Genomic DNA, 15,555 nt, shown 5'->3' with positions numbered 1-15,555 from the left:
CGGCACGGCGCTGCGCTGCATTGGGCTGCCCGCCGAGACGGGATCTGTGCGTGCGTGCAGCCGGTCTTCGGGTCGGGCGTGTGCGGTTGGACCGCGGCAGCGGCCGGGGCGGCTCGGTGCGTGCTGTCTGGAACGAATACTTAGAATTAGATGCATACGTATGAAATTAATGCCTCACACGATCCCTTGTATAAAAGCCCTATGTCTTCCTTTGCTCGTAGTTCAGACGTGGATGCTCAGACTGTTCATGGCCTTGCTTTCTCTTGCTGCTCAATGCCAGCATGTGAGGTGCTGAGCTGTCAGTGCGTTGATACACTCAGTTCTCATTTCACTCAGAAGAACACTAACAGAGTCATATGGGGTGCATGCCTATCTCTGTGCCCCGTAGGCTCTCCCAGCGTTCTGGCTTTGTTGGTGTGTGACGTGTAGGTCAGTTGTAAGGTGCATGAAGTAGCCTTTTTTATAAGAACACAGTGTAGTACGCAGCTTGGGCAGGCTGGTCTCCATATTCACGGAACTTCTGGGCTACCTGCTGTGTGTTGCTACAGATTTGTGTTCAGTACATTATTTTAATAGCAGGGCAGAAAAATACACTGTGTGTGAATTGTGTCTTAAAGGATGAGTGAGTGAAGATGAGGTGATACCACTGCATACTGGGAAGTGTAATGAGAGTAACATTTTGTTACGTAGTGTAACGTTGCCCTTTGTCATGGTGTTGTTCTTACTGTGATGTTTTGTGTGTAAGGTGATCAAGGATGTTTTGTGGTTCTCAGATATGTGTACTGCATACCTATTTTAAATTGATGAGGACTCAATATTTTCACTAAAGAGTTTGAATTATGGAGCTTCTAATGCCTCTAGTCCATTCAGTTATTTGGCATAACAGTTACAGTAACCCTTGTGGTATAAATTCGGTGTGTATCTGTGCTCTTTTTTTGGTCTTCTTACTATAACACAGAGATCCAGACTTGTTTTCAGTCCTTACTTACCAGTCCGACTAAATCATAAATACCAAATTGCTTATTCTGTTCTCTGCTTTTGTGTATATGTACTTATTTTTCTTTTTTGTTTTTCTTTTGATTACTAACATGAAATATAAACCAAACCAAGCCCTCAATCAGTCATCTAGATGATTTTTTTTTGCTGTGTTTCAACCTGTCTTTGGACCATACTGCTGGCTCACTCTCTCTACTGTTTTTCTGCTTACTTCAGGGCGCTTTCCTTTTAGTGCAGAGATGGTCTGTACCTGAACTTTGTCTTTTCTGCTATCAGTGGTCTGCATTTATGTTAGACTGAGGGCTTGCTTCCATACTTTGACTTGCATGTTGGGCAGAAGTTATGTGTTGAGCTACCTGTAAAACCAAATGAGATAAAAATTGATGCATGGAATCGATGCAGACTTACATTATTGGAAAAGGTGAATGTGTAGTTGGACACCTTATGCTGGCTGTCACACTCATGTGGACTCCAGCAGTCCTCATTTTCTAATTACTGTACAAAGCTTAGTATTCAGTGCTAATTTGTCTGCAACTGTCAAACTGTGGTTGCCATGAATTTGCTAGTCAGTTGTGCAACTGAAGCAGAAAGAAATTTCTAATAGCTTTCTATTTATTTATTGGATCTGATGGTGGAGAACAAGTTCATAGCGAATTTCTTAAATAATAATGGTGGAAAAGAATGATGAAATTCTGTTATTATACACTCCCTTTTAGATGCTGTAATTAGCTTGTTCTCTGCCCATTTCTTGCTTAGTTGCTACCCATTCTGTTCCAATTCACCTGTACTTCCACAAACAGTTTTCTGATCTCTCATCTTGGTACTTCAACTAGTAATGAGTCCCACGGTATTACTGCTTTAATACCCAGCTCTTCACCTTAGACGTTGTATGTATTTCTCCTTCTTTTCTTTAGTTTTTCTCCTTATTTTCCTTAGTTCCTGATATTTAGGTTTGGGTCTTAGGCCTTATGTAACTGTTCTTGTGTTGTACTTTAATTTCTCGAGAAGGAAAAAGATGATGTATAGGTATTAACTACTGTTAATGAAGATGGTTCCTGCAGCAGGCACAAGTCAGCTTACAAGCTGTTCTGAAAGTGATGTTCTCACAAATGCCGCACCAGTTTTTGGGTATTGTTTGATTTTTAGGTTCACTTGACTGTGCAATAGATGCCATGTATGTTCATATCTGTGTTAGTAATTTGATCCAGCAAAAATACTAAATGAAATGGTATCTGTAGGCAAAGCATGCTTATTTTCAGCAAGAGCTACGCTTGTTTAGAAGTAAACTTTTGCATTCAGTCTGTTAACACTTGCTACAGTATGCTAAGAAAGTCTTGTACTTTTGGTTAGCAACAAAATGATGCCGCCATAAACAGTGAAAACATGCTTGTTAGGAGAAAACTGATTCCGAGATAGAAGGATCTATGTGTGCTGACCACTGATACTAGAGAATGAATTAATGGACTGTCTTTCGCTAGTTAAGACGTGTACATGAAATACTAAATTCCTTCCACTGGGTGGCATTGCAAAACAAAGTATGATATACAGGCATATAACATGGTCCCAAAATAATGTGTTGATAAAATTAGTTTACATATCTTACAGTATTTTGAAGTCATTGTGATGTGTTCAGTAGAACATATGAAAATGCAGTGTTATTATTTCACACATTTTCCACTCTTTTTTTTTTTCAAGTTCTATTGATCATAGAATCATAGAACTGCTTGGGTTGGAAAAGACCTTAAAGATCATTGAGTCCAACCACAACCTAACCACACAACGCTAACTCTAACAACCCTCTGCTAAATCATGTCCCTGAGCACCACATCCAAATGGTTTTTAAACACATTCAGGGATGGTGACTCAACCACCTCCCTGGGGAACCTATTCCAGTGATTAACAACCCTTTCTGTAAAGAAGTCTTTCCTGATAGCCAACCCAAACTTACCCTGGCGCAACTTGAGGCCATTTCCCCTCATCCTGTCACCGGTGAGAAGAGACCAACCCCGCTCCCGCTGTAAGCACCTTTCAGGGATTCGAAGAGAGCAATAAGGTCTCCCCTCAGCCTCCTTTTCCTCAGACTGAACATCCCCAGTTCCTTCAGTCTCTCCTCGTAGGGCACATTCTCCAAGCCCTTCATAAGCCTTGTTGCCCTTGTTTGGACCTGCTCCAGCACCTCCATGTCCTTTCTGTACTGAGGTGCCCAAAACTGAACACAGTACTCAAGGTGAGGCCTTGAGTGCTGAGTACAGGGGCAGGATGACTTCCCTAGTCCCGCTCACCACACCATTCCTGATACAAGCCAGGGCTTCACTATTCATTTAAAGTATGAGTCTTACTTTTTAGAGCTTTTTATGCAGAGGAGATTTTTTTTTTTTTTTTCAGTGCAGAGTAATAGTAAGATCTGATTAGGGATATTTTGTTCCTTTCATTGATTCTTATGAATTGGTTTGTGTATTTTCCTTTTGCTTTTAAGTAGACTTGGTATTAGTGAAAATCTTGGCTTAATTCATTGGGAAATATTTTGAGTCAAATTATTTTTTCAATCATGGAGCTGGTGACATACAATTCTAGACAAGTGACATAATTTCGCTAGTCTGAAACACCACACCTCACTGCAGTTGTTGGGTAATAATACTGAAAGCTGAGATTTAATTTATATATACATTCCTTTTCTTTACTGTATGACAGAATATGAACTAATGTTCTTTGGTTTTTGTAGTGCAGATTTGTTTATCAGAAATTGGAATAAGACTATGTATTATTCTGTAGGAGAAGCTGTCAAAAATTTCTGCTTGTTAGTTGAACTCAAAAAGTTGGAGCTATTGAATTAGTCTGTCCTAGATTCAGTTCCTTTTTAAAAAACAAGCAAAAAAAAACGTTATGTGAATAAAGTGATTTTCTCATTAAGTATTTCTTTTTTTCTTCTTCTCATTTTATTAGCTTCTATTTTGCCAGATCTACCCTCTATTAATTTTTCACATTTTTTCCAAGGACCATCAAGAAAACTTGAACAGGGAATGCTGCAGAAAGGAAAGAATGTAACTCCATGATAGTATAAAATCTCCTAAACTATCTGAGCACGATATGTGAAGCAGATGGCATTTGTGCACAGATTTTACTTTATCACAGAATGAGCCTCAATTAATCTAATGATTTATTGGCAGAAATATGTATATACAGGATACATTCTGTAAGCTGTTGATAACCATATTTGAAGTGTTACGTGGTAATCCAGTACTCATTTGTTAGCTTTCCAGGTTTAAAATCACATATGGTATAGTTTCTGACTTCTACTTATGAAGAGTTAATTGCATAATTCATCTTAAGAGATTTGGATCTCTTTTTACCAGCTCCGTATTATGCAGGGCTTGTCAGAACAACCAGCTGGAAAACTCAAGGACAGGGACTTTGTTCATGTTCTTTCATTCTTTATAGAGTTTATAATCCTACAGCTAAGCCATGGTGTATTGTTCCAAAAAAATTTCTTGAAAAGTTCTGAATGCTTTAGGAAGCAGCCAGTTTTAACTGTTTTCAATACTTATATGTGAATTGTAGTTCCTGACTATAAGTGTACCTGTCTGTGCAGAAAGGAGATGATATGTACTTGGTTATATTATTTTGGATTATATTTGTTTTTGTCTTTAATTGTTTACAGAACATTCACATCACCTTTCATCTTGTTAGGAAAAATATCTGTGGTGAACACAGTCCAAACTGCTTTAAAACACATTTTCATAACACAGTTTTTTAATTTTTTTTTACAATGTAATTTACTGTAAAATATTCTAATTAGTTAAAGTAGAAATTGGAGTGGGTAGCATCTTTCACATTATGGCAGGTATATTTTCTTAACTCTTTTTTTTTTTTAACATTGTAGCTTTTTCTTCTAGCCATATCTTAGGAAAGAGTAATTATTAATTGCGGAGATGCTGAAGTCTCTCCACTGTGGTGAATATGAATAATGAGTTGAGTTGAGTAGAATTAATGCTCTTGGTTTGCAAACATCAACAATGATTAGGAGACTAATTGCTAATTATGCCGTCATTTTACAAACATTTTATACAGTATGACTGGAATATTTATTCTCAATTAATCAGACAGTATGTTTTGCATAGTTTTCTATGATCCCTGTTAATAGCCAGTATCTCTAATGGGATCAGTTTTGAGCCCATAGTGATTATCTGATTGGTGATACGTGTTGTGATAGCTATTCAGTGGCACTCATTGTTTTGGAAAAGGAACTACAGTTTGAAGTAATCATTGCAGTAAGTAGAATAAAATATTGCTTCTTCAGTAGGCTATATATATATATGCTAAAGAAGGGTGTAAGGAGTCCAAGATGAGGACTTTTGGGATAGAGTTGTGAATGGTTCCAGGGAACACGGTGTGAAGATTACTTTGCTGTGTTTCTGAGCAGAAAAAGAAAAATTGGAAGTTGTAAAAGTGGTAATTAGAATAACTAATGTGGCCTTAAAATCATAGAATTGTTTCAGTTGGAAGGGAGGCTTAAAGTCATCTAGTTCAACTTCCGTGCAATGAACAGGGGCACCTGTTGCTCAGAGCCACATCCAGCCAATGTCTCCAAGGTCAGGGCATCCACCGTCTCTCTGGGCAACCTCTTTCAGTGCCTCAGCACCCTTACTGTAAAAGATTTCTCTCTTATATCCAAAAAACCTTCTTCCTTATATCCTTCTCATCGCTTTGTTAGCCTCCCTTTACTATGGGTCTGAAGCTTACTCATCATGGGCAGACAGTTTACTTGTAACTTTCTGAAGGATTTTTCTTGTTATGTCAAACATATTTGAAATAAACTTCTTACAGAAAAACTATGGATCCTAGGATGTCAGTAGTGGAGACTGAGTAGTTCCAGTCTGTTGGAGACCATTTTAGAAGGATACGCTAGATCTTTGCCACTGTCTTCACTTGAACTTGGAGATTTTCTGTATTTTGAGATGTTGAAACTACTCAGTCTCTGAATAGATGCAGAGTAGGAAGAAGTAGTTGCAGCTAGTTTAAATAACTTGCTTAGTTTTATGCAGATAATTCCAGCTAAGATCACTGCTAGCTGTGGAGAAGTTTTCAGTTTGCTCAACTGTGGCTGTAAGTAGCATGCTGCCTATCCTGAAGAAGGTACTATTATTAATGAACAGCCGTTCTTTGCAGACTCCTTCAGATAGAGAAAATTTGCATTGAAATTTTGATGGTATCTTAGAGATTGCTGTAGATTTCTTCAGCCTCAGTAAAGGTGCTAGGAACATACTTTTTCAGTAATGACCATGTACTAATTATGCTTAATAGTGTCATAATTGTTTGCTTTGCAGTTGCTGATAGCATGATTCAGAGTTTACATAGAAGATATTTCTTTTGTCCATTGTTTGCGTAGACTTATGGTTGAGCAGAATTATTTTGTTTTCTTTAATGCAGTATATGTATCAGGAATGATACAAGTAGGCTTAAAAGTAGATTTTACAAGGTTCTTGCTTTGTGCTTGCATTTTTGTGAGGGCATTTAACAAAGTAGAGAGACTTCAACAGATGTTGGGAAGAATCAGTGTAGGTGACTGTAAATGGTAATGGTTATTACGTTACTGTGGTGAGTGATTGTGGTGACCTTCAGTGTGCAGGACCTGTTTTCCAAGTTCATAGTGATATTGTTTGTTGTTTAACTAGATATGCATAATATGTTTTTCTTCAAATAAACTAGGCCTACGGGCTACAGATGGATGAATTATTTTAAAATTATTAATTTAAGCGTTAACTTATTAAATTATATATTTAGAAACATTGTTCAAGTAATTTCTCTCTCTTTTTGTCTTCCAGCTGTAGCAGAAGTGAAACTTCGTGATGATCAATATACCCTTGACCACATGCGTGCTTTTGGCATGTATAATTATCTTCACCTTGACTCCTGGTACCAGGATAATGTTTACTACATTGACCAATTTGGAAGGGTTATGAACTTGTCAGTTACTCTGGTAAGCAGAAACTTATTTTTAAAATAATTGAATTTGAGTAGGTGTAGATTGATAAGGTAGAAAACAGATCAAGGAGATTCCAGATGCAAAACTGGAAGGGAAGCTACTGCCAGAAAGAGAGGTAGATTGACAAAAGTGAGGTTTGCTAGTGGGGATGAAAGGATTTTAAATGAAAATTTCTGAAATTTTTCATTAATAGTATTTTACTAGTATTGCACTGTATTAATACTACGTGTTATTCCTTCATGGGGAGAATGAACATATGGTCTCAAACTGAAGAAAAGAGCAGATACTTCTTATTCAGTTGCCAGAGGTTTCTCAGCTATTTTGTTTGATGTTTGCTAATTTGAAAATCCAGTCATTGTAGATAGAAGGAGAGAAAAGCTGTGTGATTTAGAATTATAACTGAAAGCACACGTAGACTAATAGCGCAATCTGTGTATGGCTGGTTGGAGGCAAAAAGCACTTGTGGCCCTGGGCAAATTTGAAATAGAGAATAAGCTAGACCAAGAGAGAAAAACATGGCAGTTCTCTGCTTTTGTACTGATAAAATTGACTGCCTTACACAGTCAATTTTTTTGAGGCATTTGAATGCCTAAGTGCCCTGATTCCGCTGCAGAGCCATTCTTTCTTTTTGAGCTGTCAGAAGTGTGGTCTTCTGTAGTGTTGCATGGCATATCCCTGTAATTCATAGTTCCGGGCCTGAAGCTTTTTCTTTCCACAATTTACGTTCTTCAGTCCTATTCACAGTAGTCATACAACTTGTTACAGTGGAATGCTTTTATTTCAGAAGATACTGCCTTTCAGTAAAACCCTCAGAAATTCTAGTAGATGAGGATGTTGAAAGTGCTTGGGTGTGGAGTGTGTTTTTTCTTTCTTTGTTTATAATTCTTTCATTCTCCTTTCCTGAATGTGTTTTAAATTAGGTGAATAATTGAAGGGTTGTAGTGATGTAACTGAATCTACAGAGTGATCCTGAATGCCACTAATGCCAGTAATTATAAATCTAATTTTCATCTTTTCTATTGAGGATTTCTGAATTGCCCTTGTGCCTTTTCGTAGGGAAAAGTAATCTCTAATACAAATTCAAGTAGACCCAAAAGACAATCAGGCTGTTTGTCATCTGATCTTTTTTACTGATGCTTATTAAAATGGTACTTATCCAAATCCAATTTATCTTGCCTATCTTTGAACATGTTCTAGATGCATGTCTGATTTTAATAACTTTTGGAAAACATGATAGATTTGAAATTGTCTCTAATATGATAGTCTCAAAAAAAAAGTGTATGTCACACTTGCATGCATGAATGTGCTCTTTCCGTGTTGTGTATATGTGAACAAGTTGAATAAGAAAGAGGGTTGAAGTTTGTTTTAGTTTAGAAGCCCTTGTAAGTGCACTTTTTGAGTACAATTCTATGGCTTTTATTTCACTTAAGGTCTCCAAGTTCTTATTGGGATTAAAATTGTGTGAGGTGAATGATAAATTATACAGGAATGTTAGGAGAAAAGAAGTAAAAGTTTTTACAATGCAAAATGTAAATTAGTACTGTGAATTTGAAGGAAAAAAAAAAGTGTTGAAATACCAATTATAAAATACTTATGTTTTCAGTAAATAGATTGAATACTAAAATTCTACCACCTTTTCCTCATATGTGGTGGTGCTTGCCTACCTACATTTTTTTCCCAAGATGCTCAATTATGTGAACTGGTGAATTGCTGTTGAGTTTTGTTATTTTTCTGCAATGGTGAAATTGATTAGAACTTCATGGTAACGGTAGTGGAAGGACAGTTAGACTAGATGATCTTGTACGTCCCTTCCAACCTTGTGATTCTATGATTCTGTGATTCATAAAGTGACTCTGTTTATAGGACACTGCTCTGCAAAAGCCAAGAGAAGTTTTCAGGCTACCTACAGATTTGACAGCTTACGATAATCGCCTTTGTGCCTCAATATACTTCTCATCTTCCACATGGGTTACCATTTCTGATGGAACAGGAAGACTGTATTTAATTAAGTCAGGCAAACGTGGAAACAGTGCATCGGAAAAGTGGGAGGTAAGTCTTAAAATAACACACTAAAGAATTGTACATCTACCAAATTCTTACTCCTTCATTTCATATAAGAATCGCACCCATACAATGTTATAAAAAATTAAGCTTTCAATCTTAACTCCATGGCATTGATATAGGATGGTGTCCAAGCATAAAGATCATATGAATTATTTCTTTATGTGAAAAAAAAATCTGTAAAATTCAAATGGTTGAATGGAAACAGCCTTTTGACTGAAAAAGAATCTGTCTAAACAGATTCGCTAAACAGAGCAAGTGTTTCTAAATAGGTGACTACGCATCTGTCAAGCTGAACTTCTTATAAGAAACCAATTTTCCCTTTCCCTTCTCTATTTTTATGGGTCAGCCTAGGTTTTCCTTCCACTATCACTTATTGTTAACTATTTCTTCTGACCTGTGGAATAATAAGTATTTTTTAAAATGCCTGAAATTATTGTCAATCAAGCTAAATGCTACTTTTCTTTTTAAGTTAGGGGGCTTCTAGATTGCTTGTGCTGATGTAATTGCACTTGAAATGTTCACCATTTAATTTATCCTGTCTTAAAAGTGTGTCCACGGTGATTAGAATAAAACTTAAAGAAAACTGATGATTAAAAAGCTTTTATAATTAACCCCGAAGGCTTTATGCGGAGTAGGTATAATCTAAATTGTAATATTTCCACATCTCTGGGAGAGAAAATTTTCATGCTGTACACTTAGCTCTGGAAAATTATTGGTGCTTAGTATTTTTTATTTAACATGGCGGTTGTAACGTTTCTCATTATTAAATAGCTTACAAAATCATTTATTTTAAACCATCTTGAGCTTCAGCTACTATAAGTTTTGGTCTATTGTTTCTCTTCATTTCTGAAAGATGAATTTGATATTAAATTGCCACATTTTTCATGCAACTTTTTAATTAGAGGACAGTTTTCTACACAGTCAAGGAGTTTTTAATATTGGCAGGAAGTCAAGTGTATACCTGAAGTGGAGGATTTCAGCATGGTGCAGTAGCTCCTTCCCCTGTACAGTTTGAGAGTTCAGTCAAAAGGAAGCTGGTTATCCTGTGCTTTAGTGCAGACATTTTTGTAGAGTTTTGTGTTTTATCTAATGGACCATTTCAATGATTCTATAATATAAACAATAATAAAAATACTTCAGAACACTTTCTTGATAGCCAGGGGAGGAAGTACCAGAAATACATAGAATAGTTCTGTTACTAGAGAACTTCAGGGAACATCTAGTCCAACTGCATTACCACGTCAGAGCAAACCAAAAGTTAATGTGATTTGTGGCAAGCAAACTTTAATTGATTTAATGTTCATTGAAGCCTTTCACTAATTTTTGAGTCTTTTAACTTTTACCACCATTTTGTCTTCCAGATTGTGTTTAATGAAGAACTAGGCAATCCATTTATTATAGTACACAGTGTTTCATTTGTAAAATCTGATAAACATTCAGTAGCTGTGCTGCTGCTTAGGGTAGAAAAAGATGAATTGGACACAAAAGGAAGTGGATTTCATATTACTTTGGAATGGGTTACATTTGTGGAGATGAACAAAGCGAGTAAGTGTTCTACATTTGTGTTATTGGTGGGTAAAAAAAAAAAACTAAAACCAAACAAAAACAAAAAAAAACGCTGCAAAAGAAAAACAACTATTATGCTTTCATTCATTGTTTTAAATGTTGATTGTTCCTCAATTTCTGATGTTTGCATTCCAACAAAACTCTCATCAGATTTTAAATTCATTTCGAGTTCAAGTTCTCACTTGTAGACCTACAGTATGACAGACATTTGGAAGACAGGAAGAAATAAACTTCTGCATTTGTGTAGTTAAGGTAATTAGAAAACAAGCTAAGAACACTACTTTGTGACAATATGAGATGGAATTCCCATTTAGCTCTGTCTAGTAAAATCTAAGTTCAAAACTATTTCTAATTAAAATCTTTTGTACTTTTCAAAATGTTGTATGAGTGGTTAATTTCCTAGTACAATGTAGACATACTTGATTTGGTCATCTGTCTAATCTGAGGTCATCTGCTGATGCAGGTTCCCCAGCTGCCTGGAGTCTAATAATCGTATAGATGAAATCTTGCTCTGCCTTGGATTAGAATGACTATATCTATTCTAGTAATAGCTCCCTGCTTACACTTTTTAGAACGGAGGAGGGGACTTTAACCAAACCAGAACTGAACAAGGACCAGAATTACACTGTAGACTGGTTCTTGTTCCTTACTTTATTTCTAAACTAACTTTTAGCATGTAAGATAACTTGTTAAAGGCACCCAAATTATACCTGGTTTATCCATTATTGTCTGTATTGTACTGTGATATTGAAATTTCTGTAAACTTAACATTGAGGTGAACCCGGACACTTTGGAATGCTAGAGTGGTATAGAAGAATTTTTACCATGATGATCTGGTCTTGTCTAATGTCTCTACTAATAAATTCCCAGTATTGTTTTTTTTCTTTCTCTTTGTTTCAAGTAAAGCTGTAGTCACAAGAACAGCAAATTCTTTCACTGAAGAGGTGAAAGATATATGTAAAAAATCAAACCTTTATTAGAGATAATATTATCACCTGTCAGAATTTAATCATATTGTTAGTTAATTGCTAAAAATCCATTTATACAATCTGTTGTTACAAACAGTTGATCAAATACTGAGGGCTCTGAGTCCAGTTGGGTTTTAATTAAAGAACAACAAACTCTAGAGCCTGTCACTTTACCTATGTTTTAAGTCATCGGTACTCATATGTTTGGGAGCACGCTCCTTGATGCCAGTAGCTGACAACTAGGATCTCCTCAGCTTTTGTAAAACACAGGCCTTCAAAAGTGAAGGCAGGCATTTTCCGTTGTGGGTTAGGTGTTATCAGAAGCTATGTCATTGTTTCTCAGGCTCTTATATCAGCTCTAAAAATATTTGGAAGGCCTGTTTCTACAGAGACTGAGTGTGAATTGCTGGGCTAGCTGTAATTAAAGAAGACATCATAAGAAAAAAGGACAATGTTAAATTAATTTTAGGAACTACATATATACTAAAGTCACCGAAAAAGAGATTTCCTTTTAAAGTACTGTTATTTAACTTGTAGGATTCTTAGCATTTTTAAGTGTAATGAGGTTCTTGGACAAGAATTTCATCCCCAAGAAAAATATTTCTGCTCAATTTTTTTTTCTTCATTTTATAGATGAACATAGGTATGAAATCTACAAAAGGAGAATTTTACAGGGAAAATCAGTCCCCCATTATGCATCAATAGAGCCAGGTGGAGATGGTCTAATGATTATTTCCTACAAACCATTCAAATTTGTACAAGAAAAGGAAGAAATTTTAGAAGAAAAGGACGATAAGAAAACAACAAATGAAAAGAAAGGTAAACCTTACTTGACAGTTTATGATAGATTGCTCTCTGTTTTTGCTAAGAAAAGAGCTTGTTTGGAAATCCTAGTAAAAGTTAGTCTTAATATCTGCCTGAAATGTTTTTTTTGTTGTTGTTGATCCATTTATTTATTTATTTATTTTATGGGCAGATGGACTTTAATGCATTTGTTTTCTTCCTGGAGAGTTATATTGTGCATAAGCCTATGTGGGAAACACTTTCACAAAAGAAGGTACATAAAGAATTTCTTTGACACAAGGGTAAAGGCATTTTGCCAAGAGAACTGTATTGATTATTTGCTAACAGTTGAGTTTTTTAGACAAAAGTTAGGCTGCCTAAATTCAAGCATCTAGCTGAAGTACTCAAATAAAGAAGTTAGTCTTTGTAGATAAAAAAAGGGAATGACACCCAAACAGTTGGGAGTGAAGCTTCCCCAAGGAGTTGTTCAGTAGAGAGATCTCCCTGATGTGTAAAATACTCTTACATTTCAAATAGCAATAAAAAATTGTTTGTTTGTTTAAGAATGAGAATCTTATGAAGGTCTTCGTTAAGAAAGAAGTTTAGAAAAAAATAATGTCAACAAAAGGCTACTTTTCTTCTGTTAAACCAGAGCAAAATGAATAAACTTAAATTTTAATCCTAAACGTCGCTCAGCTCTGTAATATGGATATTTATGTTGCTGCATTGAGCTATTTCCAATTTGATTTTTGTTTCTCATTATGAGAGGTTGGTTACTGAACCTATTCTAACTGAATAATACTAGCACAATACCAGCTCCAAACAGAGTTCACTTAATGCGTATGTGTGCACGTATGTTGTTTCCCAACTCAGGAAGGCCATCTGTGATGCGTGGAGCAGGAATATCTTAAGAGATCTTAGGATGGCACAGAAATGTAATGTTAAAGAAAGTAGTGAAACGTGAACTTCAATTTCAGAAGGAAGTCTAATTCCTCTTTAAGAAAGTGTTTGTCTTTTCAGAAACCTAGTGTAGGCTATCGTTTTAGTTGCATGGTTCTATAGAACTGCAGGCAAAATAGATACCAAATAACGAAACGAGATGCACTGGCAGTAGAACTCTGATTTTTAGAAGAGATTACAACAGTATATGAACTATTAAGGTGGTTATGTTACTCACTGTTGTTTTGGCTTTTTCCTTTGTTCTTTCCTGTTCTGCCCTGTATGTGCTTTATTGCTAATAAGGTAGTCTAGAAGGTAGTGCAAAAGGAAAAAAAAAAAGTCTAGGACATTTGGTTTGGTCTCATTCTTTTTCCTTATAAATTAAGTTCAGATACAGTCTGTGTCAAAGGTAAGAATTTTAAGGGCTATCACATCTCATCTTTTTGTGAATTATATTTGTTTCACCTGTGAATATTCTACTTCAGACAGGAAACTCATGGTAACAGGCAGCAGTGTAAGAGTACTTCCAGAGCTTCAGCTGCTGACATGATCAACCAAATATTGAACTGTGACTATGTGGAGAGCTTCTAAAGCATTTCAGAAAATGAGTCCAAACTTTATTTCTCCTCTAAATCTGAGGAAAATTTTAAATGAATACACTTGTAGTTATGTTTTATGTGAACATATTTTCACTACTCAGTCATGCTGTCACAGCCTTCTTTATGGAACAGAATAATTGGAAAGCACCTACAAAATCTCCAAGTCCAACTGTCAGGAGTACTTTGGGGCCAGTCCAAAGTTAAAAAGTATTAAGAGCATTACTGAAATGCTTCCTCAGTATGGTCAGGCATGGGGCAACAGCCACCTCTCTAGGAAGCCTGTTCCCATGTCTCACTACCCTCTCAGTAAAAACTTTTTCCTAATTCTTAGTGAAGCTTGGAGGCACTCCCATGTGTCCCGACACGAGATGAGCACCTCTCCACTTGCCATTCTCAGGAAGTTGTAGAGAGCAGTGAGCTGACCACTCAACCTTCTTTTTTTCTCCAGGCTTAACAAACTCCTCAGCGTCCTCATCCACTTTTTATTGGATGTCTCCTGTTTAAGTATTTATCATAGAAAGGCAGTTTTTCTAGAAGTTTAATAATCAAGATAAGCATCGGGAAGATTGTAGACCCAGAAGCAAAAGTCAGTTATTACCTTTTGGCAGGCAATTCTATTTCATCTTTGTCAAATGAGGCAAATGAAGACTATTTGGTCTTTTAAAACCATTTCTGTTTAACAGTCAGTGTAACTTCTGGCAAAATAGATGAGGGAAAAATGTTCATGTTTCTGAATAGCTTGTACCCCTGAGTATGGAGTAGCTTGTCATAACTATCATACTACTGATGTCTGTTTAACTGTTCAGTACACTAATGCTTCAGTGTACTGAAATACATTTTAGATATCACTTTCGTAAGGCTGTAGTAACTGTAGAGTAATATCTAATGTCCATTGGATAACTCCATCAACATATTTGAGTACAGACGTTAACAGAAGTTGTTTTCCAAATGAGTGACATAAATTAACTTAATTGTTTAAAAAAAAGTTTCTGTCTAATAATCAGGATGTATTTTAAGAAAATTGTTTGTAATAGAAGCTAATTTCCATTCTTTCCCAAGTCTCAGTTCTGTCTCATCCAGCATTACATGTTCTAGAATCAAGGACGTTTTAAATGTAGATGGTATTTTGCTGTGTGTCTTCAATTGTAGACCCTCTCTATTACTGGCAACAGACTGAAGATGATGTTACAATAACAGTTAACATTCCTCAGGACATCACTAAGGAAGACGTAAAAGTACACTTTTCCCCTGACAACATATGTGTTACATTGAAAGACCAGCCTGCTTTGATGGAAGGAAAATTATATTCATCTGTGGACCATGAAAGCTGCACTTGGATAATTAAAGAGAACAAAAGGTGTTGTATATGATTTTAAGGTTTACCATTGCTAGGAATTGATTTCAAAGTGTGTATATATCTGGCTTCTGGGCCTCCTGGGAATTGACTTACTTATTGCTAGACACTGAGCTTGTCCTTTCAAGCATTTACCTCCTCTGCTGAAAATTGCTCGCTGGCTTCTGCAGTTCTGTCTCAGTTCTGTTTCTTTAGCTTGTTATGAAAGTAATTCCTTCTTATAGTTACTTACTTACGAAGTTACATGACAATGTTTTATGCAATGACATAGAACAGCCTTTTCAAACTAAGAAAATCTATACA

The 15,555-nt window shown here is 36.1% G+C and overlaps 1 protein-coding gene across 1 annotated transcript; it reads left to right on the top strand.

Annotated features, from left to right (window-relative positions):
* Positions 1-2,044: 2,044 nt before the first annotated feature.
* On the top strand, positions 2,045-15,283 carry LOC100540273 (nudC domain-containing protein 1-like). Its single transcript, XM_010709211.2, has 6 exons — positions 2,045-2,124; positions 6,778-6,973; positions 8,843-9,028; positions 10,405-10,588; positions 12,211-12,396; positions 15,048-15,283. Exons 1-6 carry the CDS (start codon positions 2,045-2,047, stop codon positions 15,266-15,268), a joined length of 1,053 nt encoding a protein of 350 aa, XP_010707513.2. The 3' UTR covers positions 15,269-15,283.
* The last annotated feature ends 272 nt before the right edge of the window (positions 15,284-15,555 follow it).

Source organism: Meleagris gallopavo, chromosome 3 (genome assembly GCF_000146605.3).
Source record: "Meleagris gallopavo isolate NT-WF06-2002-E0010 breed Aviagen turkey brand Nicholas breeding stock chromosome 3, Turkey_5.1, whole genome shotgun sequence".
In the NCBI taxonomy this organism is placed as follows: Eukaryota; Metazoa; Chordata; class Aves; order Galliformes; family Phasianidae; genus Meleagris; species Meleagris gallopavo.
The sequence above is the reverse complement of the archived record's forward strand: the minus strand, read 5'-3'. Positions and strand labels throughout refer to the sequence as shown.

Excerpts from the sequence above, each read along its gene's own strand:
- LOC100540273 (XM_010709211.2), top strand. The coding sequence starts at position 2,045 with ATGGTTCCTGCAGCAGGCACAAGTCAGCTTACAAGCTGTTCTGAAAGT. Across the intron at positions 2,125-6,777 it reads AATGCCGCACCAGTTTTTGG|AAACATTGTTCAAGTAATTT; the intron begins GTATTGTTTGAT and ends TTATATATTTAG. Across the intron at positions 10,589-12,210 it reads TGTGGAGATGAACAAAGCGA|ATGAACATAGGTATGAAATC; the intron begins GTAAGTGTTCTA and ends TTCATTTTATAG.